At 43.2% G+C, this 24,857-nt stretch overlaps 1 protein-coding gene across 1 annotated transcript; it reads left to right on the top strand.

Moving 5' to 3' along the window:
* Window positions 1-4,346: 4,346 nt before the first annotated feature.
* Window positions 4,347-24,857, top strand: ITIH4 (inter-alpha-trypsin inhibitor heavy chain family, member 4). The gene is made up of 20 exons (XM_009891288.1): window positions 4,347-4,421; window positions 6,759-6,919; window positions 7,361-7,465; window positions 8,129-8,291; window positions 8,395-8,505; window positions 8,590-8,718; window positions 10,127-10,243; window positions 10,831-10,999; window positions 11,974-12,090; window positions 14,150-14,331; window positions 15,226-15,408; window positions 15,940-16,079; window positions 16,749-16,903; window positions 17,415-17,447; window positions 18,981-19,013; window positions 20,521-20,634; window positions 21,487-21,661; window positions 23,132-23,286; window positions 24,093-24,195; window positions 24,782-24,857. Exons 1-20 carry the CDS (start codon window positions 4,347-4,349, stop codon window positions 24,855-24,857), a joined length of 2,496 nt encoding a protein of 831 aa, XP_009889590.1.

The raw sequence follows: 24,857 nt of genomic DNA, 5'->3' as shown, positions 1-24,857 counted from the left end.
CGGGTGGCAAGATGCCGGGCTATCACTGCCCCAGAGCCGAGGGAGGGCTTTCAGCCCCTTCCCCGGTGGCTTTTTCCTCATGTCCCGTTGGATCCAGTGAGGAGCGGGGTGACAGAGCGGCAGCGCAGGCACCATGTCCCTCCCCTCACGTCCTCCTCCCGAACGACCTGCTGAGTGACTCTGTACAACAGCAAACCCGCTCTGAGTGGAAGCTGTTTTTTTGCAACTCTGTTCGCATCTTGATTTGCTGCATTAAACACCAAACCTGTTTTCCCCTGAGGTTATAAATTGGAGTATTTCCCCCTCAGCTGGATCTCTGCGCAAACATAGGTGATCCTGTGCTTTGTTGGCAGCTGCTGCGCTTCTCTCAGACGCTGAGTCCCTAGCAGCGCATCTGGGAATGGTAAGGTAGGTGCCACCTTTATTTAAAGAATTACTTTAATTTTGCACAGACTACACCTGTTTAAGAGTTGAAAGTGGTCTCTGCACACCGTGAAGAACATTATCTTTGCCATTGGTGTCACACACACTTGATTGATAAAATGTGCCGATGTCCACAAAGCTGCTGGAGAGGCTGCAGAGTAGGATGTGCATAAGGCAGCAGCAAATCCTTTAGGTTTAAGGGGGAGATTTCCTTAAAAAAAAAATAAAGATATTGCTGGTGTGTTGCTTGCCCCATTTTTTTCACTTTAAAAGATTGTTTGCAGCCAAGACCCTGTCTCCTCTCTCTGCTGGACACTATTTCTCCATGGGGCCTGGGCTCCTCACAGGTAACTCAGCACAACCTTTTCCTCTGAGAAAGACTCCTTCCAGAGCTTTGATGATAAAAACAAAACAAAACACTATGGGGACAAAAGGTTCCTGCCCTGATAACACTGGAGCAGTCCCCACATCAGGTTTAACAAACTCTCCTTAATTAATCTGTGATGAGAAGTTGGCAAGAGGTTGTTTAATAATTAGAAAAATGGAGAAGGCCAAGTGGGACAAAATGTTATTATCACTTGCTTTTGTATGATACATGTGACTGAATAATGCAAATTTGCTCGACTGGGTAGCAGGAGAGGGGAGGTGCTGTCTTTCAGACCTAGCTTAGCTTTGGGTATATTGGTGCCGATTTAGCAAAGCACACAAACCTCTGCGTCCCACAGACTCGCTACACAGATGCAGCATGGAAGCAAAGTTAGTTATCTACCAGAAACTTGGGGTTTTGCTAGCAGCTTTATTTCCAAGATGTCCTCAGGTTTAATTATTTGTTGTGCTTCCCAGTGTGACAGTACTCAGGACCAGGTATCGTTTTTTCTTTTTCTGTCTTTTAAAATGGACCTCATCTAAAAAAATACGCATTGGAGGTAAAAGCATATCCCTGGGACAAAGTTTTTCCCATTTGTGACAGTGAGGTCTGAGGTCTCCTGTATGGATTGCAGGAATCCCCCTCTGTCCCCAGCCTTGCTGCTGTCCTAGAAAAGCTACTGGCTGCTGCTGCAGGGCAGGAGATACTTGTAGGTGAGAGGAACAAATATAAAGCTGCCTGGAGAACTTTTTGTCATCTTTTTCTTCATCCTTGTTAATCTGTTAAATCCAATCATGGAAAATGTATTTTCTTCCTTTTTTTCCCCCCTTATTTTCATAATGAGAAATAGTGACAGAGAAGTGTCTGAACAAAGTCCCAGGGTTTGAGTTTTTCAGTCATTTTGAACTCAGAAGTATCTCCTGTTGTGAAGGTCGATTTAGATCCTTCCTGCAAGGTGGTACAGAATCATTTCACAGCACGTTCACTCCTCGGAGCAAGAAGCACTGGGTGCTGCAGGACTGGTGCCCAGTGCACCAGCAGCAATGGGCACTGAACATCAGCAGGGATGACTGTCGTTGGCGGTTTGTACAGAAACAGGGCAAGGTGCTTGAGTCTGGGGACAAGGCTGAGCATGAGATTGTCCTGTAGCTGCTTGAGCAAGCCACAAAAGGATGCGGGAGGGATTTCACAGCTTCCCTGGCTGCTGGCTGGCTCTCTGCACCCCGGAGCAGGGCAGAACCGACCACGCAGCCTAAATCTGTGCAGTTAAAGAAGCTCTTCAACATCCATGTGATTTTTACATGCGGATATTAAAAAACAGGTGACAGATACACTTAATTAAAGCTAAATCTTTGACTCTTGGGGATCTTAGGCCACTAAATCTATAATCCTGAGGATTAAGGGATTAAAGCATTACACGAGTTGTAGAAGTTAATCAAATGTAAAGCAGTTTTAATTTTTCTCTGTTAAAATATACATATTTTCATGTCCTGCTATATAAACAATACAGTATTTGCAAGTAGTAGTAGCAGTCTGCCTGGAAGAAATTAAATCTGATTTTTATAAAAGTTACTTAAAGCACAAGCCTTGTAAGACTTGGCTGTGCTCAATAGACTCTTTATGGTGAAGCTGTAAATGTCTGTCGAAACTGTTGAGCCCTGCATTAGTGTCTCTTTGCAAATCCAGAGGCCCCTGGAAGCATACTCTCCACCTGGATTTTTTGTCTGTAAAATAGCAATGAAGCAAACCCAGATGCATGTATGTCCACAGGATCTTTGTGTTAATTTAGAACAATTAATGGCATCAGCTGCCATGGAGTTATTAGAGGGAAAATGCTGTCAAAAAGCAATATGAAAAAGTGGGGGTTTGTAGGCAGACTGCAGGTTTAGTAGAGAAAGGGCTGTCTGCTACCCTGGAGCTGCCAGCACAAGTGGGAGGTGGTAGGAGGGCAAGATTCAGCCTTTATCTGCTCAGGGTTGAGAGGAGAGGGAGATTACATCTCTCCACCGCACTGGCTGGTTGCACATTAATGTATCCGTATACGTGTGTTCATATGAATACATACAGGAACCAGGGGCCGACGCAGCAGCTATATATGCCTAAGAGATCCTCTGAAGTACAGCCCCAAGGGATGTTATTTTTCTTGTCCTGTTGATATATTCAAGATTTCAAACATTATTTTTTTTTCATGCGGGAATGAATGAACCAATGAAGCCTGCTGAAAGCTTTCCAATGAAACAAGCAAACGTGGCATAGGAAAGGCTCGTGACAGTTTGCTCCCTGACCCCCATTTCTCACCTTGATTTCTCTAGTCGTAGAGCTGAGGAGATGAACTTTAGAAATGGGTTCTGCCCAGGGTTTGTTTACCCCACTGCCTAAAAAAACAATTATTTCCCCCTGTAGAAGAGGCAGACATTACAGCTACTTGGATGGAGAAATATCTTTTAAATTGTCATGCAAGCTGTCTTGCAGTAGGAGACTGCTTTAACGCCACATGAGTGAGCATGTATTTTAGGAATTATGTTAGTATAACACTAACCATAATTATTTGTGTATAAAATCGGACTTTTAAGATAATTTCTTTTTCCAGGGCTACAAGCCAACACTTGACCAAGAAAAACTTCACAGGAACTGTTTGAAGTCCCTGTTGTATGAAGACTATTGTAAAATAGGAGGTGAAAAGAGTCATCCCACTCAGTTTCTAGGTAAATTCAGGTGCAGAGCCCTCCCAGCACTGACCTTTTGTGCAAAAAGCCCCGCTGAGCCCATAAGTTAAAGGCAGCTTTGCAGAATCCCTGGCTGGATATGTCGCAGCTGTGTTGGGGCCAGGTGTTGTTGCGCTCATTTTTGGGTGCTTGGTCTCTTCTTTGTACACTAGCATATGTGTAGGTACAGGCACTGACTTAGGGCCTCTCTCCCTAAGGAGTCCAGGCAAGGTCTGATTACTTTTACCGTTTGGCTAAAGATAAGCCACAACTGACTTTGCTATTTGACAAACAAGGATTCTGGATTGTCAGAGGAAGCAAAAAGGGATGTTTCAAGGGGGCCACTCCATACTTTTCATGGGCCAGCTGGGCAGGGGGAAGCACAAAGTTTGAAGAAGTCACTAGCTGTAAAATCTCATGTGAATGTTGCATTTCTTGGCCATCTCCAAGTCTCTGAAGTGCCTGAGATAACATTATGGCATTAAGGATGTTCCCTCTCAAATTATTGTTTGGTTATGGTAGAGATTCATGCATCCAAAAATGCAGCTTGTTGCACAGACCAGTTCGTCTGCCTGTGGAATTTCACGTGCCATAGTGAGATCTAAGTTTAAAAAGAAAATATAAGGATTTCTTAACTTTAGAATTTTAATGTTTCATAATGCATAATGTTTAACAGCAAAGATTTGTTGGAAAAAATAAACGTTAACTGAGTCCAAGTTTTACTTATGTTTAACATGTAAATATTAAGTTTCTGGGTCTCTTCAAAGTCTACATAATGTCACCAAGTACAAGTTACTCATTAACCGATTAAGATAAACCAAGTTTTCATTTGAAAATTTGGTATTTCGAAAATGGAGGAGAGAACGTTGTTCGCATTGATGGTCTTTTCCTCATTCGTAGTATTAGCAGAAACTGTTGCTCAAAAGGTATTTGCTCTATTTTTTATTTAACAATATCTTTATATTTTTTTATTTAACAATATCTAGCTGGCCAGGTAATGCAGGTAACTCCTCTGGTAACCACCACTTGTGGAGCCTCGGGCGTACTGTGTCATGATTTCAGAGCTTTTGGTCCTTTTAAGGCCTCTTTGGTTGGTTGTTTGGGCTGTTATACTATAAATGTGTCAGGAGAGCATTTGCAGGTGTGTCTGATCACACTCTTCCCCAGGGTTGTAAAAATATCAAATTTAAGGGATCAATGGGTCTTCTTTGGCCACCAGATGAGGTTTGGATCCTGACACAGTGCCATTACAGCAGGACCAAATGAAGACCGTTGCAGTGCCAGAAGGTTTCTGACTGTTTTGTATCATCTCAGGGTGCATGTGACTGGTCTTATTTTAAAAACATCAATATTAGAGGAATGGAGGAAACCTTGTGTTGGAAGGGTTTTGTTTCCATCACGACTATTCAGAAAAGTGTGAGCTGCAACCACAATGCAGGCAGGTTTCTGGGAAGCAGGGACGGGTTTTGCAGCTGCCACAGGGGTGGCCAAGAGCTCTGCAAGAAGCCATGGATGTGGTGTGTGGGCCTGTGGTACCTTGTGGAGTGGCCACAAGTCACTCCCCACTGCTTTCGGGTGCTCATCTGGGGCTGCTCCTCTCCTGCCTCCTTCACTGAGGGCACAGAAATGCCCCTCACTGTGTTGCATCCCCGCTGTGTGCTCATGTGTGCTGGCCGCAGCCTAAAATGCTGCTGGGGCTGGGCAAGCACAGGGGTGCAGGTCCCCGTCCCCTTGTCCCCACAGTGTCCCTTCGGCACGTGGCATCAGGGTGGACTTTGCGTAGGACAAGCTCCTCCTGTGCCAGAAGGATGCTCCGTGGGCAGCGATGGCCACCACGTGCCTGCGCTGCCCCAATGAGCTACGAGTTGAGGCTCTGCAGTCATGGCAAAACCTCCCCTCCAAGCGTGCCATGGGCAGGTTTGAGCATGGCAGGGCAGCAAATGTGTGCAGAGGTTCTTGGGGACACTCGGAAAGCCTTTGGGAAGAGGCACTCCTGGGAGAGACAGCACCAGCCTGGGCAGGGAGGGCTCCAGCTGGGGGCAGGCAGCGGGGAAGCACGGGCAGGGAGAGGGACCCAAAGTGCCAGGATCAGGGAATAACTGTTCTCTCGATTAATATTTTTGGGTTTTATCCTATTTTCCTGGATTGTCAGTAGGCATTAGGAAATGAAACTCACTCTGGCAACGTATGATGAAAAAAGAAACAGCCATCCGTTACTCACATGGCGGTGGCTGTGGCACCTCCTGCCCTGATGCCCAAGCACAAAGCTGTGATCACAGCTTTGTATTGAATGGCCATGTTTAGCTTGATTAAACTTTTTAATTTCAGCCAGTGCCCTAACTAAGAAGAGGGCAGTGGATGCTCTTGATTGGTGAGCAAAGTACAGAAGATGAATTATCAAAATAACTAAAGATCAATGAGCCATTCAAAAGACTTGTGAGGCTGGAAAAGTAAAAATAGAAGTGTGATGATCTGCTTCGATGCCGAGCTTTTTTATTTTAATAAACTATTGGACTATTGTGAGACTGGTGATGTCCAGATCAACCCTTCTTAGTGTCACTGAAATACAGGCAGAGCCTTTAAAACAGACATCCCAAATGCAAAAGGTGGGTGTTTATGGAGGCAGATGCTCCAGGCAGTTCCCAGTCCAGACACCCTGTGGGGTGTTCCTGGGCAGCTCCAGAATGGTGCCTTCCTCCTCAGGCATCGGGGGCCCTGGAAGCACCAGACCAGGAGAAACACAAGCGCTCAAAGGGCATCCCTGCTTGTGCTACCAGCAGGCCCACATGGGGTTTCAAATCTGCTAAACATTGTATGTGACACAAGGTAACAAGCTGAAAAACATGCAGCAAAGTCAACAGCTGGGAGAGCAAATAAATAGTCATGCAAAAAGCTAGCAAGTCTCTTTTCCTGGGTCGAGTGCTTAAAGAGGCATCTGGTTTTTCTGAGGTTCTTCTTAGGGGTGACACAGCAGTTGCTTCAGAGTACCCTGAGGAGAGAAGACCACAGAAAAAGGCTCAACTGAAGCCTTCTGTGGAACAACAACATGTTGCAGATGTAGCTGCAGATTTTGCATGGGGCTGTGGTTGCATTTGCAGAGATGTGAATAAGCAGATGGCCAGCCTGGTCATGAACGATTCACCCTCCCCGGTTCCCGCTGGACCTTCTAATAGTTCATTCCAACGACATCACCCAGCTAAGGCCTGCTCAGGAGCAAAAACTGTTTCTGTTTCAGCCTGTTGTGTGGGTTTTTTTTTTTCCAGCACGCTATTGAAATCTACAGCCTCCGCATGGACTGCAAGGTCACATCGCGATTTGCTCACACTGTCATCACCAGCAAAATTGTCAACCGAGCTAATGAGTCCAGAGAGGCGACCTTTGAAGTGGAGTTACCCAAGACGGCCTTCATCACAAACTTCTCCATGTAAGACGGGTCCTTATCTGTGGTGTGAAGGAGACAACTCTGGAGGCTGGGGGGAGGGTTCATCTTTCTTCTCAGGAGATGCTGAGCAAAAAGCACAAGGAGTTTGTGCTCTGGAGGGTCCTACACAAAATGTTCTATGGGGCAAAGTAGTAGGCAGCCAAATAGAAAGAAGGTGCCCAGGGCCAGGGTGAGGCTGCCTGCTGCACAGTATGCGTGACAAACGTGCTCGTGCTCGGTGGTGATGTTTCTCCTGCTCCAGCCTCCCCAAGACCCTGCAAGGAGGAGGGCTGTGTTGTGGTGGTGGCTCCTGGTATCCTTCTGGGCAGGGTGGGATTTTGTCCCCTGCGTGTGCCCCAGGGGCCACAAAGAGCAGCGTTCCTCTTGTTTCTTTCCCCAGTGCTTTCCTTCCAATATTAATTAATTTTTATGGAAACCAAACAGGTCCATCGACGGTAAAGTATACCCGGGAATAATAAAGGAGAAAACTTCTGCTCAAAAGGAATATGACACTGCGGTCTCGCACGGGCAGAGCGCCGGCCTCGTCAAGTACGTTGCTGTCCTGAGTAAGGCTGCTTCAGTGGTCTTCCTTGGCTTCTTGTTTGGCTGAGGGTGGATTAAACCCTGGAGCCAGCTACCTCTCAGCAAGGATAAATGTGAAAAGCAGCCTTGGATTCTTATTGGGAGGGACAGTGTGCGTGTGTGCATATATATATATTCACATATATATGATTTATATCTGGTCCTGCGATGGGCTTCAGTGGGAGGTGTCACCGTTTAGTGTTGCCCCGGGACTTGCTGTCATGTGGGAGCTCCTTGCTGGGTTGGGATGGTGCTCAGTCGTTGAGTCTGCTTCCCCACAAGCACAGAGGACAATGGTACTTGAGCAGACATCACATTTTCAGGGTATATTTAATTTGTGTTTCCCATGTATTCAGTCCCAGTTCTGTTTGATCCCAGTCTGAGGCATGCAGAGATTTCTGCTGCATTTCTCGACTTGCATATGCAGCACCCATGGCATGCTAATATAACATATGTGATGTATATAATACTGCCCACAATGTAAAAAGTCTCCATGAAGAGAGAAGACTCTGTTTTTTTTATTTATTCCATGAGGCCCCTTGGCCATTGTTTAGCACAATTCATAAACTTTGGCCACCACAAACAAGCCTTTCCCACAGGATGTAAATCTCTGTTCTCCGCCCCCCACAGAATCACAGGCAGAAAACTGGAGCTGTTTCACGTGTCTGTCAGCATTGCGGCTGCCAGCAAAGTCACTTTTGAGCTAACATACGAGGAGCTGTTGAAGCGGCAGCTGGGGAAGTTCGAGCTGCTGATCAAGGTCCGACCGAAGCAGCTTGTTAAGCACTTCCAGGTGAGCTGTCCCAGCCAGGGCTGGGCAGGGAGCAGCATAGTATTTTTCAGGCATGGCCATGCTCCCTCTGAGATGCTGATGCTGTCTTCTTCTGCACTGTCAGATCGATGTGCACATCTTTGAGCCCCAAGGCATACGCTTCTTGGAAACAGACAGCACATTCATGACAAATGAGTTAACTGAAGCGCTCACGAAAGTGCAGAACGAAACCAAGGTAAAGCAGCAGCTGCCAGATGTCACTGCCAGTGGCAGCTTTAAATTATGTTGCTTTTAATCTTTTCTTTTGATTGCTTTGCAGGCTCATATTTTATTTAAGCCATCTGTAGATCAACAGAAGATAAATCCTGAACTTGCTGAAACCCTCCTCAATGGTGACTTTGTTGTGCGTTACGATGTTAAGAGAGGTGCCACTGCGGGTGATATACAGGTAAAAAAGATAGAAATAAAAATGTTTTCAGATCATAGATACATCTGAATGTGAAGTGCAATCAGCAAAGCAGTAACATTTACTTCAAAATACCAAGAGTCACAGGAAAAGCTATTTCCATTAAGCCAGGGTGAGCAGGAACTGATGTTCGGTAAATCCCCAGAGACACCGGACACATTGCAAGAATGGATCATCCATGAAAAAAAAAGCCAATCTTTCAACTTTTGTTTCAATACCGAATCTATATTGCTACTTCATAGATGTCTCTTTATATTCTTTATTATTATTATTATTATGGCTGATCTAAGGTGTTATCCTGCCCCTCTACTCTGCCCTGGTGAGGTCATATCTGGACTACTGTGTCCAGTTCTGGGCTCCCCAGTTCAAGAAAGACAAGAAACTACTGGAGAGAGTCCAGCAGAGGGCTATGGAGATGATCAGGGGACTGGAGCATCTCTCTTATGAGGAAAGGCTGAGAGACCTGGGCATTTTTAGCCTGGAGAAGAGAAGATTGAGAGGGGACCTCACCAATGATTATAAATATCTAAAGGGCAGGTGGCAAGAGGATGGGGCCAGACTCTTTTCAGTGGTGCCCAGTGACAGGACAAAGGGCAACGGGCACAAACTGGAACACAGGAAATTCTGTCTGAACATAACAAAAAACTTCTTTGCTGTGAGGGTGGCAGAGCACTGGCACAGGCTGCCTAGAGAGGTTGTGGAGTCTCCTTCTCTGGAGATATTCAAAACCCCCCTGGATGTGATCCTGTCCAACCTGCTGTAGGGAACCCTGCTTTGGCAGTGGGGACTGGGACTAGATGATCTCCGAAGGTCCCTTCCAATCCCTGCCATTCTGTGATTCTGTGTATTTGTGGCTTCTTGTAAATGAAGTTTAGAGGAATGTGATTTATATAGCTATTAAAATGACTGCTTGGTTTTCTTTTATTTTTTTGTGGCAAGTGAGGCATAACTAAACAGAGCAGGAACTTAAAAATATTTATGGATCAATCCTAGGGAATTTATCCTAGGGAATAAAGTACATTATTTTCCATACCATTTCACTAATGAAGTATGCATCCATGTGGTAAAAGATGGCAGTCACAGTCAGTGAGCAGAGATGTGCTCATAGGTGATAATAAAGAGGTAACATAATATACAGTGATAATACAGATATATCATACATATGGCACTGAGGTATATAATATACATGTGCTGTTCTCTTGTAATTTGCTCTCTACATATAGTCTCACTTCCAGCTAGAAAATACATTTTAATAGTTCTTTGATTTGGGCTTATCTAGAAGAACAGAATGCTGAGCCTGCACACACCCCTTCTTGCTATGCTAAAATATTAAGATGCAATATTTATTTATTTGATGTAATTTTATACATTATTTCATTCTGTATTTCAGATTGTCAATGGGTATTTTGTGCATTACTTTGCACCCCATGAAATGCCAGTGTTTCCCAAAAATGTCATCTTTGTTATAGATCGAAGTGGCTCCATGGCAGGCAGAAAAATCGAACAGGTAACTTACTTTGAAATACTGACCTCTGCTTGCATCAGTCACACACACACCAGCATTTTGAGAAAGTGACTGTGAAGTTCACTTTCAAAACACATGCTGGTTTTGTACACAGCAAAATTTGCAGACATGCAGAAATTCTTGAAAATACGTCTGTGGAGATTTAAACTATCAAAGAGCAACTTTTTTCTGATATGGCTATTCTCACAGGTATCAAACTTTAAAGGAAGAAAGCACTTTTTCTGTCTCTATCTTTGCAGAATATTTTGCTTATGATTTTTTTCTTGAATGAAGTTTTAAGAATTAATTTGTCTGGTTTACCTTCATTGATGACTGTGTATATAGCTTTGCTAGAGAGCAGACAAGCCCACTACAGCCCTCATAGGTGTTCTTTTGTGTCTGTAAGTTAAGTGAATCAGACGTTTCTGATGCTCTCAACCTGAAAAATGCCGTTAGGACTAAATAAGGGCATTGGGCTGCATCTTGAACAGTGCTGGAAGGAAACCCCCTTATTACACTGCAATTCCGATCCCAGTTCTGTCAGAGAAGTAGAAACATTCAAAGTGATGATTGTTTTCTCCTTGGAACAGACGAGGGATGCCCTGTTGAAGATTTTGCAAGACCTCCGCCTGGAAGATCATTTCAGCTTTATCACCTTTAACAGCAAAGTAGTGCAGTGGAAGAGCTCTTTGCTGCAAGCCACTGCAGAGAACGTGGCCAGTGCTGCAGGATTCGTGCAAACTCTTTCTGCTAGTGGAGGTACAAGGCACCAACTAGAGGCCTGTAACAACACACCCGCACCCAATATATTATATTGCTTAGAAAAAAATATTTTTGTTAGTCATGTACTACCACAGAACTACCATCTGTGCTCACAAAGCGAGTAAGTTTTCAATACTTATGAGCGATGAGTGGGATAGAAAAGCTGGTTGTGGGAGGGGATGGATTGGTGACTACATTTTGATATGGATATACAGAGAGATGGTCACATCACATCTATGAACTATACAAACCACAAAGTTTTGTTTCAGATTTTTATAACAGAGATGGCTGGAAGATTTCCAGATACTACATTTTTTTTCTACAGAAAAATGGCAATTCACTCAACATTTGACAGAAATTTGCTGATTTTTTTTTTAATATCAAGGGTCCCTTAAAATAAAATGTATCCAAAGTTATACTCCTGTGTAAGCCACACTACAGAAACAAAATAATCAAAACAGCCATGAAGTATTTAAATTGCTGCATCACTCAGTGCACTTTGTTTTATTATTTAGTTTTAAGGACATCTAAAAGGCTAAATCCCCTGTGAACGTTACACTGTTAGTATTAATGTAGGTTTTCTCATCCCAGGTGCTAACGTCAAATAAAGCCCACCTGTGCCCAGCTCTTTTCTTTGACTTCTCAAATAAGGCTAGGAGACATCTCTTAAATGTAGGTTAACAGATGACAGTGTGTTTATTTAAGCACTTTTTAATGGCTCTAGACAGGTTTGTATTTGCCATGATTTATGTGTGGAAAACGCTCCCAAAAGAATACTCCAGCATTGCCACTGCAATATAATACAGCATAATTAAGCCCAGTAGGCTAAACCCCTAAATCGTCGTCTCTCTGAAGGATTACTTTCTGCAGAAAACTTTAAACAACTCTGCAGGGCGTCTGCAGATGAAGTGCACTGATTTCTTCAGATGATTACCCTTTTTAGGTGAGTGATGCCTGCTTTCTCATTATAGGCACAGATATCAATCGTGCCCTGCTGGCTGCCGTGAGCATGCTGGATAAAGCCAAGAGGCTGCCAGAACGGACTGTCTCCATGATTATTTTGCTGACAGACGGCCAGCCCACTTCTGGTGAGTAAATACTGGCCCCAGTCCTCTCTCTCTCCTTAATTATTTTTTTTTTATCTCTTACACTTGCATCCCAGATGTTGATAGACATAGTCTGTGTTTCAAAAAGAGCTCTGGTATAAGCGGGCTGGGCTATTGCTGGATCTGCGTCAAAGAGAGGATGATTATGAGAGGGCTCTGGCAAGGGCTGTAGGAATTGATGGCAGAGACTGCCTGCCCACGACTACACGTCCTTTAGCTGGGAACTGTATTCCTAAATACCATTGGCTTCACAGTTCACAAAATCGAGGGAAGTTTTGGAGATAATCCAGGCACAGCTGAAATGTGAAAGTAAAATACTTAGAGCAGAAACACGGACATTTTGCATATATTATGTACAGTCCAATTGAAGAGGTATCGCTCATATTTCTTCACCCTCTTTGCCCCAAACTTGAGGTATTTTCAAGGTGCCTCTTGTTTTGTATTCTTTTCTGTGTCTAGCTCTTCACTAGTGATCAGCTGTGATAGCACAAACCAGAGGGTTGAGATAAAAATATTTGGTTAAATAAAGAGTAACTCCCACTGCAATGGCACAAACATCACTTGTTCTGAACAGGAGTTTGTGCAAGTTTTGTGTGGCACCAGCATCTCTCTGAGGCCAGCAATATTAATTCAGCTGTAAGCTCTCTAATAAGATCAGTCTGCCTTTCAGATTGCGTGATCCGTACTGCTTTGGGGTTGGCTTATTTGTTTGGGTTTTTTAGTAAAATTCAGCTCACGGTGCTGCCTGCTCAGCACAGCCACAGTGACTCTCAAATATCCCTGAGCACATTGCACATCCACAAGTTGGCTAGAAATCAAGCCGGAGTGGAGTGCCAGGTGAATACGTGCAGCGTTATTGCACACACTGCCTTCCTTGGCAAAGCAGGCTGAAAGGGAGAAATTTTGAGACCCCACCTCGAGTACTGTGTTCAGTTTTGGGCCCCTCACTACAAGTAGGACATTGAGGTGTTGGAGCGTGTCCAGGGAAGGGCTACAAAGCTGGTGAGGGGTCTGGAGGACAAGTCTTATGAGGAACGACTGAGGGAACTGGGATTGTTTAGGCTGAAGAAGAGGAGGCTGAGGGGAGACCTTATTACTCTCTACAACTACCTGAAAGGAGGTTGTAGAGAGGTGGGGGCTGACCTCTTCTCCCTGGTGACAAGTGCTAGGACGAGAGGAAATGGGTTCAAGTTATGTCAGATGACGTTTAGATTGGATATTAGGAAATTTTTTTTCACTGAAGGGGTTATTAAACATTGGAATAGGCTGCCCAGGGAGGTGGTGGATTCGCCATCCATGGAGGTGTTTAAAAAAAGGGTAGATGTGGTACGTGGGGACATGGTTTAGAAGTGGTTTTGTCAGGGTAGGTTAATGGTTGGACTTGATGATCTTAAAGGTCCCTTCCAACCTCAGCGATTCTATGATTCTGTGATCTGAGCTGCTTCCATGACATTACTGCAGGCAGTGACAGTTCTTGCCTGGAAATGCTGATAGAGAAGCTGTCCATACAGGGCCCTCAGCTCTTCAAATGGGATAAGAAGATGGTGTGAAAATCTTTTCCCTTTGTCACGCAAAGGGGCTGGGAGAGAAGCATGGCTGAGTTAATTTGCAGTTTGTCTGAATTACACCATTAACCAATACATTATTCTCTGAATTCATGCTTATAATTGTTATGGATGGTACTTGTCTTCTCAATGCTTGATCAAGTGTTTCCATCCCTTGCGCTGTTAAATTGTAGTGTGTGTCCCGTCTGTCCTAAAAACCTCCTCTAGCCCCCATAATCTTGTAAAATATTTTGCACTTAGCCATGAAGACATGAGTAGAAGACAGTAAAAGTCATGAAGGGAGAGAATTGGGTTCTGGCACTCCAAATGCAGAGTGATGCTTTCATCTCCAGCTCTGTCAACGGAATTCTGTCCCATGTGTTTTTAATATTTTATTCTGAATTATTTTGAAGAGTTTTTAAGCAGAACTTGCTGCTGTCTTTTTGTACTTTAAAAAAAACCAAACACACACAGGTATGTTTTTCTTTCAATTACAGGTGAGAGTAATGTGGAAGTCATTCAAGAGAACATTCAGAAAGCAGTCAATGGGAAATATGCTCTTTTCTGCCTTGGCTTCGGGTTTGATGTCAGTTATAAGTTCCTGGAGAAAATGGCCCTAAGCAACGGGGGAATAGCACGTCGTATATATGAAAACGCTGATGCAGCCTTGCAGCTCCAGGTCAGGTCTAAGGAATATGCCAGAAAAGCCATTTATCAGCTACAGGTTATATATAGTCTTAGCAGCAAAACCACAAATTTTCTGAGATGAAGAGTTGGGTTTGAGTTTATCTGTTAATTTTGGGGAGGGAGGAAGGCAGGCAGTTTTGGGTATCTGAGGGTTTGTATTCTAACCATGCCTCAAAATTGAAGTTCTCCTCAAATCAGCTGCATTTGGACAAACCTGGAGACTCACACATATCTGTACCTCTGCAAAAAGACAAATTGTCTGGGGGAGATGATGGTGGAAAAACTTCTGTTCTCGGGTCTGACTTCAAACCACTTGAAGCCGTATTATTGGAAGCTGTTTGTTACGGTTTCCCTAAAAATCAGTGGGTAGTTTGAGGCACCTACAGGCAAACTGGCTTTGCAGTACCACCAGCCTCGATCTTTTCTGTCCATCTGGAGAGGGGTTATAACTTTCAGGACATTCTCTTTTTTGGGAACCACTTCTACCTGTTTTGGCTGGATATGCAGAGACTGGGTTTGTTTAGTGCCAGCCCCAGTCCAGAAAGAGAAAGATCAATCCTCAGGATTGGTCAAGTTTAAAAAATCAGATGTGAAAAGTGGCTAAAGCGAAACACCTAACTGGGTGGGATGGTGATAATGGGGATGCTGCTTGGGTACTTGAATTACCATGGGAAATATAGTTCATATGGCATTGCCAGCCTGGCTGGAGAAGGTGTGCTGAACCTTGGGAAGAAACACTTCTTTTCCCCTAGATTTGCAGCAGTCTTACACTGCTGAAGAAAAAGCTTTGCTTCCTTCTTTTTAAGGGCGTTTTAGACATTCAACATACTGCTTTGCATAATTTTGCAGTCATTTGTGCGTGCTCTCTCTCTCTGCTTCTCTTCAGGGCTTTTATCAAGAGGTGGCTACCCCAATATTAATGCAAATTGAAATGCAGTATCCAGAAAATGCCATTGAGGGATTAACCAAGAACAATTTCAAGCTGTTTTTTGAAGGATCCGAAATTATAGTATCTGGAAAAATTAACAATGAGCTGGATCTTTTGCCAGTAGAAATTAAAGCTCAGTCAGTAAGTGTTTAGTTTACTAACTGTGAAAAACATGTCTCCCTTCTGTCTTTTATAGTGCAATAGGAGACTTCAAGAAGTCTTTTGTGTGCAATATATGTTCTCTATTTGAGAACTCAAACAATTTTACCCTCCTGAATTTGCTACAAAAGAAATCCTTGAAATATATCCACAAATAAGTGAAAAGCAATTTCAATCCTTTCAAAACCACAATATCTTGGGCTTTCAAGCATTTTTAGGGAAATGGTTTGTACTTCTAGAATGAAGAAGGAAATCTGAATTATTCATCTCAAAAATGTTGAAATAGAACAATTTCATTACCTCCTTTTTTCAACAGTGTTCCGACTCCAGAAATATATATCCAAAACACATGCTGCTTTGGTAGTTTGGAGTTGCATTTTCCAATGGGAACGGACAAAATTGAAGGACAAAAAGGGCACTTTAATACTGAAAGATGTTCTTTTAAGTCTAATAATGTGACAATAAAAGAAGTCTGGAACTGTTCTTTTGATGGTCAGTTTCCTCCCTCTTCAGCATGCTAGTGACTTGACTCTTAAAGAAGAAGCAAATGTCAAAGAGAAGGAGCAAGTGTTTCAAAATCAAAGTTACATCTTTGGAAATTTCATAGAGAGGCTGTGGGCTTACTTAACCATTCAACAGCTTCTGGAAAAATCGTAAGTTATTTTAATGTTTCATATTACAAATGTGTAACTTATTAAAACACAAATTCCTTATTCACAAATTATATGATTAGAAAACACAAACAGTTCTGTTTCTGCAGGTAGTATTAAAAACATAATATACTGGAAGAATACTACATTACTGTATGAGGAACATGAGGTGCCTTTCAGTTTATGATAGTGCTGTATCATTAAATGTGTAGATATATGTATATATACATATAAAAACATAATATAAAATACTCTTCATGACATTACTATGAAATAGATTTTAATTGCATGGATTGTGTTAAGCTGTTGTTACACATTGTCTCTGTATATTTCTGTATTTGTCTATTGTCTGTAGATAAGTGAATGACAATAGCTAGTAAAAAACCAATATGTCCGTAAGACATTTCATAATTCATGTATCTATTATTTTTATGTATTTGAACCATACATAGGCTCCAGTGTTGCAAACAATTACGCATCTTGTCATGGTTTGGGCCTCAAACCAGGATGCGTTCCCATAATTTCAAGCACGCGAACAGCAGAGTTATCCCAATAAGACACCCTTCAGTAACAAAAATATTTGTTAAGACACAGCTAATATGAAAAAGAATCTGAAGATGACCTGCTCATAGTCTCTGTACGTTATTTCTTCACCATTAACCCAGACTTTAGTATTTCAGCAGAAGAAGAGGACCAGAAAACCCTGGAGGCGCAAGCCTTAGAGCTGTCTCTGCGGTACAGCTTTGTTACGCCCCTCACTTCCATGGTGGTCACCAAACCTGCTGACCAGCAGCAGACAGAGCTGGCGAACAAACCCACCGAAGCTGGTAAATGGGGCATCAAACAGCTCCCCCTGAAACATGCTGTTGTTATTGGTGATTTGTTGTTGACCTTCAGTCTAGGTTCATTTTATGGTGATGTGACATGGTAATAAACCACATCAGAGGCAGGAGTTCAGGGGTTAGCTGCTTTTCAAAATAAAATGTACAGGATTTTTTTAAAAGGTGAAGTGGTGAAATTGGCACTACTATTGAAAGGGAAAATAATTTGTTTAAATATTAACTAAAAGTAATTTAACAGTTGTTACTCACCTCCCCTGCCACTCCAGAGGGATTCTACACAGTTCTCTGTAGTGTTAAATTGGAAAAATGAATGCAGGGGAGGCAAGCATGCCATCGCTAGGAGTCTTGCACGTGCTCTAGCTACCTATCCTTTAACACAAAAACACTTGGCACCTGAAGCCCAACACCCACTTGTCCCAGTGTTCTGGTTTGCGCATGGGTAAAGTCAGTCAGTGTTGACTGCATGACACTAATCTATCCCTCTTCCTTGTGTTAGATAATGAGAAGCCCAGCAGTTTTCCAGTAGGAGGTAAGTGTTTTCTTCTTTTCCAGTAGCACATTTCCATAATAGTGGCTACTAAAAAAAAAAAACCAAACCAAAACAAAAGAGCTCATGGTGGTGGTTCTATAGAGGGCAGTATCTGAGATTTGGAAAAATACGTGAAGCAAAACATAAGCATTGACTGCTGAGGTCTGTGCAAGGCTTGGGTGGATAACATGGTCAAAGGGAGAAAATCTTCCATTCTTCCATTCCAAGTCTCGGAGGTCAAAATTGTCTTTACTCATGGGGAAAAGTAGTTCTTCAAGTGAATGGTGCTAATGAGGATTTCTGCTTCTTCTTACCATGTGTGAAGCATCTGTCAAAAAATTAAGGTCAAAATATTTTGGACTGACTTCTGAGGATGACTTAGGTATTTTTTTCTCTCTTTCTGGAAATAGATCTGTTTGAATACTAATTTTAAACTTCCAGCATTATTAATCTGATAATCCCAGCTATAATAATACATCATCATAGCAATGCTTTTATAGGTGAAGAGCCCTAGTTTTGCTTTGCTTCTTTCACAGAAATGTGTTGAGGGAACTACAATGCTGCCCCATTCTCTGAAGGTTACCTGTTTCAAAGTGGTACTGGAAAGTTTAATAGCAGAAAACTCCCTGACCCGAAGCACGGCGCAGCGACTGTTCTGCCCTGCTCAGGGGGCATGCAGGGCTTGGCACTGCCCTTCCCTCAAAGCTTCCTTTGTCTGCAAGAGGGGAAGAGTTTGGGGCCACCTTTGCAGCACAATGTGTTTCTGTAGTAGATGCCAAGCCCTACATCGGTGTGATGGTCAAGCAGGCACGGCTGCTTGAAGGCACAGGGATGTCCCCACGGGATCTGGGGCTGGTGCCCACCTGAGCATTGCTGAGCACTGTTGCTGTCTGTCATGACAGACCAGCACGGCTGGAGTGGCCAGGGAGAAGAAGGGGCAAACAGGATGCTGGGTTACTGGGACCAAGGGAGGTTTTGATGCACTCTTTTGCATGTTGTTGCAATTTCTCTTGTTTAGCTCGTCTGATTTTTAACTGCCAGTAAAAGCTCTTGTCTGGGGCCGCAGCGCTCCAGAGGGACCATGTTGTGAGCCTGTGCTGGTGCTGTAGCTCCACATGGAGCTGGTTCCTTCACAGAGCCTCCCGTGCCGGGTGCCCCCTTCCACTAGAAGCACACGCCCTCGCACTGGGGACTGGCAACTCTGCTGCACCAGCAGCACCACCACTGCCCGCCTCCACATCCCCATGCGCAAGGCGGGTGAGGCCCCAAGCATCCAGCAGACAATCAAATCCCTTTTTGCAAATCCCTTCCTTGCAAAGTTCTTAGTAGGTTCTGTCCATTTCCTTCCTTTGGCTGGAAATATTTTCCAGGTATCAGTGCTCGTGCTCTGTGGACTTCATTGCTGCAGATAGTTTACTTTGGGAAAGGATGACAGATGCAGCTGGAGAATTACAGATTTGATTTTGACGTGCTCCTGTAAGGCTTGTAATACAATCATGAATAAAATACTAATACTCTCTTTTCTTTCTCCAGATGCTTATAGACTGAGGAGTGGAGCACCTCCTGGTAAGCGCTCCTCCTTTGTTTTTATTCAGAATAATTTTATAAAGTTCATTTCATATGTAGGTTCATAGCACCATTACTTTAATAAATCCATTTTGATTGTGGATACCCAATTGATATAGAATTTAGTTTTTATTATATGTATTTCAGTCCACAGATATTTTCTAGCAAACTGTAAACTTTTGAAAACAATCTTGATCCCTTTACAGAAAAAAAAATTATTGTACCTCCTAAAAATAAATGTGAAAGATCTGGAAAAGCATGTATTAGTAAGCTGAAGGAGATGGGTATAAAAAAAGAGAGAATTTACCAGTCCTGGGGTTTGCTGAGTGAAGTCAATGTGGGGCACAGCTGTCTGCACAGTGACAATACTTGTCCTGCAAGGAAGGAATTCCAGGACACAGCAGCTACAGAGCTCAGCATCGTTATGAGCTCCCATAGCGCTGAGCAGAGAAGGTGCCGGCTGCTGCCTGCACAGGATCTGCACATGTGCGCTCATGCCTGTAGCCACAAAAGTCAGCAGGCAACGAGCAGGAGGGATTCCCTGTTTTAAAGGGTGGGGAAGGAGATGCAAGGCATGACCCCAAACTAATGAAACATTGGAAAAAACTTTTATTTCAGGTCGATGGCGCTCTGAGTCCCAATCTGGCAGCAACAAGAAGCTGTCGTCAGTAGGTAGTTATTCACAGTGGCGTGTTAGAGGAGCTGGGGTGGGCACGTGGGGTTCAATGCTGCGTAGCAGGCGCTGAACACGCAGCTCTCAACCCTCCTGCAGCTCGGGCTGAGCCTGCTCCAGTGGCACGGTCGATCCTAACAGGCACTGGACATTGCGCTTTTTTTCCCCATTGGGACATCTTGTTTCAAGCAAAGCTCTCCATAGAAGTGAGTCAAGAGCTCTGCTAAAAATGCTTCTGTCACAGTATTCTTCCTAGTCAATTAGCTGACTTAGAGAAAAATGTTTCATTAAACTGTTCTTACTAATTTTAAGTATTTCAGTTCTCAGGCTAAGAGAAAAAATGAAAGCGCAACCTCCTGGTAAGTAATACATACACTAGTCCCATTTTAATAATTAGTATAATTGTAATGTATGGTTTTTCATACAATAATGTTTTTTCTGACTTCATCAACTCTATGAAAACCCTTTAGCCCTTCTTGCAAACCTTGGCTCATTCTTTCCACATTAGTTAATCCCATGAGAAAGCCTCTCTGGCTCAAGGATGTAACCACCAACAGCAATATGTAGTACACCAGATCTTCAGCCTCACCTTTTTTAACGGCTTACTGTCCTTAAACTATAAGTTTAAAAATCTGTTGATTTTATTCTTATCAAGATGCTGTGTCTGGGTGTGCTTTTCAATAATTATTACTGTGGTGATCTTAATATTCTATTATATAAAAGCTATAACTAATATTTTAGATATAAATTGCTTAATTAATTTTGCTGTGCCTATCCAAAGGGCACAGGCTAGATTTTTCTTTGCGTGCTAACATTGTTCTTCTGGCTTTTCAGACAATGAATATCCGCAGCTTCTCGTGCAATTACCCAAACAAAATGAAATAATCTGTTTAAATACTGATGGAAAAGCACAGCCCTCTGTCCACCTGCTGTCGGATCCGGAGCAAGGTGAGTGACCCAGATTACCCCTGCTACCAAGGACAAGGAGAGCCACTTTGGTCTATGAGAGCAATTGGTGTCTTTGGGAATAACCCCCTTTCGTGCAAGGCCATATCACACCCGCTGCCTTGCAGTGACCCGAGAGCCTGTCATTAATTTTTCCTTTATATTAGGCAATATTAACTTTGCCTGTGCAACAGCTGAGGGCACTCCTCACTGGTCTGGTTGTGGGTCACCTCCTTCTCCTGGTGTCACATCCATGGCCTTTAGGCTTTTCCCCTGCCCAGCCCTTGGGGGCTTCTGAGGGTGCAGAGACCTTAAACCCCATGATCTCTACATGCTACCGGAAAGAGGCACGCTCTTTAACGCGCTGCAGTTTTTCTGTGGTCCTGTACTCAGAGGAGCCATGGCCCCAGGTGTCGGTTGTCAGCTGCTCTGCTAATGGAGCAGAGCCATCTCTGTGAAAGGAGGTGGCATCATGGGGTTAAATAGACTCTGGTGACCCCACCACAGCCGTGGGGCACATGGAGCTGAAATCCAGGGGTGCTGTGCCTCCCAAAACTAGATTTGAGACCCTGAAGTTGTTTCAGCCACAAAGCTGAATCAGTTTGATCTCCAGAGGTCCTTTCCAACCCTGACCATTGTATGGTTCTGTCTCTGGAGACATTCAAAACCCGCCTGGATGCCATCCTGTGCAACCTGTTGTAGGTGACCCTGCTCTGGTGGGGGGGTTAGACTAGATGATCTCCAGAGGTCCCTTCCAACCCTGACCATTCTGTGATTCTATGATTCTGTTTTAATAAGATGACTTGTACTTTAAAAGCACAGTCCCTTGACAGATTTGTGTCAATGTTATTAAAGGACTCACTGTGACGGGGAAACTTGGAGATGGAATAAATCACTTTGTGCAGTTTGAAATTAACTATGTGAATCCCCCCGCACAAATCCACGTCTCCATGGGTGAGATCATCCTAAACCACAATAATGAGAGCACTCGGCTGCCATGGACAGAGTCAGCCACCTCCACCGTCCAAGGGTAAGAAACGTCACCCTGTCCTTTCCCAGACTTGAAAATGCGTCAGGTCTTTTTTTCATCCAGGCCTCCACATTCACAGTTGCTTCAAGTAAATGCTTCCAAATGTCCTTATCCGGTAACTCAGCGTGAGTGGAAGCAGGGTACCTTCACAATTCCCCATTTCAAATACAGAGAGAAAAAAAGGTTTGGTTTTAATTCTCCATGCCTGTGTAAGAGAATCAAAGCAACTGCACCACCAGCCTGCCTTCCTGCTTCTACACCAGAGGCAGAACGTTTATCTCCCAAAGAAAAGGACCCACTGCAGTGCATAGCAGCCCCCATGCCACCGCCGTGCTGGCTGCCACCAGACACTTTGTATTGCTCCAGCCGCAGAGCGAGTAGTGCGAAGTGATGGCTGTGACATTTACTGTCTCTTTTATACATTGGTTGGCTCCACACAGGCTGAAGTTTTCTTTCTCCTCAGTTTCAGCAATAACTCATATCTGGGTAGCTGGCATGTTTTACGGGAAGGCATAAAAGTGTTTGAATAGCTGTCTGTAACTAAGTGCCCACTGTTGGAGAAAGGGTACTTTAAATGTAGACTTCATTTGTCGGACTAATTAGAGCAGGATCCTTCACAACCACAAGAAAGAGCTGAATGTAGCTGGTTCCACTAGATTTTTTGCATTGCTGGAATAAACCTCTGAGAGGATCTGCTGTCGGTCTGGGGCAGACAGGACGCACAGCACTCCCTCCTTTACAGGCAGTTCTAGACAATAACAGAAGTCCTAAAACAACTGCTTTAAATTATTTTTGTAATCCAAATGGAGCCAAGAACGTGCTGGATTTATGCCCCTCTATAATTTGTCATCTGCCAAGCAGAATGATCCTCCTGCTTCAAAGCAGCACCCGAGCCCTTGCACCCGCAGCGCGTCGGAGTGGTTCTGTCTGACCCGATCTGCAAGGGTGGAAAACGACAGCGGATGTTGGTGTTCTGCGAGCCCACCTTGGGGGGGGGGGGGGGGCGGGGGAATAAAATTAGTTGGGTTACAAGAAAGGCAGAGTCTGCAAGAACTTGTGAATTATCCAAGAAACAAGTATTTGAATTGTTCATAAAATAGATTGAATTATTTTATCTAGTCTACTTTTTTTCTCATTAAAATGAGAAGAAAATATTCTTTCTTTTTTTTTTCTTCCATCCAAGCCTTTCTTGTCATTATGGATAATAAGGTGTTTTCATCAGCAAAAAGTTCTTCTCTGTTGGTGTGTTTGCATGTAACCTGATATGGGAAAGATATGTTGTGCAGCATAGAGAGAAAAGATGTGCTACTTAATGTTTTCTAGTTTAAAAATGACCACCAACAGATCATGAAAAATGCAAAGAGAAAAAAGACAAAAATTAAATTATTTTAATAAATTAATGTCAGCTACTTAAATACATGTTCTTTCTTCATCTTCTTCTTGGAAATGATGTAATAATTTACTTCCTAGGCTGAGAGTCTCAGTGGAAAAGGAAAGGAGCATTACAGCATCATTGTCTGATACAGTCACAGTAAAAATTTCCTTCATAAAATTTCCAGATGATTTCCTTGGGCTGTATTTCTTGAACACCGACCATTTTTCTGACAAAGTTAGTGGAGTTGTGGGTATGTATCATTACCGATGTATGCAGCAAAGAAGAATGATCTAGTAACTAAAATCCTGCAGTGAAAAGGGTTTTTTTTTATTTTTTAGTCACATCATAAGCCTTTATTCAGATTTTTCTTCCCTGGGTCCTAAGGGGGTTGCTAGAGAAACTTAACGTTAAATTTATTCTTTTCAGACATCTAACATCATCTTTTCATGCACAACAATCCAGACCCTACTCTACGAAGAGGGGAGGTTTTACCCTTGAAACATAACATAATGTTTTTCTGCTCACTGGTAGTACAAGCCTAAATAGACTATTGTGGGTTTAGAAAGCATTAAAATAAGACTAAATTAATAGTTGGGCTTAACCTCAACAGTCCTGTGGAATGACATAATTTATGCAGCAAATTAATTTGATGTCAAATAATGGACTATAAATAATGGACATAAAATTGTAAACAATCAGGGTTGGAAAATGAAAGCCGGCTGGTCCTGAACATCTCAACTCCAAAAATCCTGGTGGGGCTGAAGTTAAAGTTGTTTTGAAAACTTTGCAAACAGAGAGGCTGCATATTCTAAAACCACCAAAAAAAAATGTGAAAACCCATCAGAGCAAGGCTGAATGTCTTTGCAGAGGAGTGTTAGGGATAACAGCTGAAACACAGGGCTGTTCTTAACTCACTAAGGGAGCTTCCAAATATTGTCTTTTGGTTTTCTGAGGCGGAGAGCTGCTTTCCTGGTGTTATAGCTGCCATTTGGGTTAAATGAACAACAATACTCAGGTGTTTTCTATTTTAAAATAATCTATGTGTCTGTTACATAGGTCAATTTTATTCAAAAGCGAAATTTGAGAATAATTCCAACATTAATCAGAGAGCTGATGAAAGACTCCTAAAAGTGTCTGGATCTGAGCACAAAGTTACCAGGTAACAGATACGGGATAAGGGTGAGTGATGTACATGCTTTGAGATGTATTTTATCAGCAAATACCTCAGATCAAAATGAAAGGAAACTAAGGGAGTGTTTGTGTGTAAGAATACGCCTCTCTCCTGTAAATAATAGGCACTTGCACTTGATTTTTTCCCTAACAGCCTGAATTTGTTGCTTATTAAGTGATGCTACAGGGCCCGGGGCTCCTATTTCACGTCGGGGGAGGGAGCATACCCCGGGGCTATGGTTTGCATAAAAAAAGCCAAATAAAGTAAGATTCTGCTGCCTTGTTTACATGGATAGAGGGAGGGTGTTTCCTCAGCTGGAGTTACCATGAGAAAAAAATTTCTACAATTCAGTTGCTTTTATCAAGTTTCTGTGACATGGAAGAAACACTGTGAGCGTGCAGTTTCTGCTCCCTGTCCCTGCGTCCCCATCAGCAGCTCTGGGAGCAGAGAGGTGCCAGCTCTGCCCACGCACAGTCCCTCTGACTCCTGGTACCATCTGCAAACACAAGGTCGCTTCTGGGCCTGCCCTTTGCTTATTTTATTGCAAATTTTTCTTGTTTTGATTTTGTTTCAGGCAATACAAGAAGGATTACAGGCTTGAGTCAACCAGTGATCCTGTTCCCTGCTGGTCAATAGATATAACTCCCTAG

This window comes from Charadrius vociferus, unplaced genomic scaffold (assembly GCF_000708025.1).
Source record: "Charadrius vociferus isolate BGI_N301 unplaced genomic scaffold, ASM70802v2 scaffold758, whole genome shotgun sequence".
Taxonomy (NCBI): domain Eukaryota; kingdom Metazoa; phylum Chordata; class Aves; order Charadriiformes; family Charadriidae; genus Charadrius; species Charadrius vociferus.
Note: the sequence above shows the minus strand (reverse complement) of the source record. Positions and strands in the feature narration are given on the sequence as shown.

Coding starts and splice junctions, on each gene's coding strand:
- ITIH4 (XM_009891288.1), top strand. CDS start 4,347: ATGGAGGAGAGAACGTTGTTCGCATTGATGGTCTTTTCCTCATTCGTA. Junction 16,904..17,414: donor GAACAAACCCACCGAAGCTG/GTAAATGGGGCA, acceptor TCCTTGTGTTAG/ATAATGAGAAGCCCAGCAGT. Junction 21,662..23,131: donor GCCACCTCCACCGTCCAAGG/GTAAGAAACGTC, acceptor TTTACTTCCTAG/GCTGAGAGTCTCAGTGGAAA.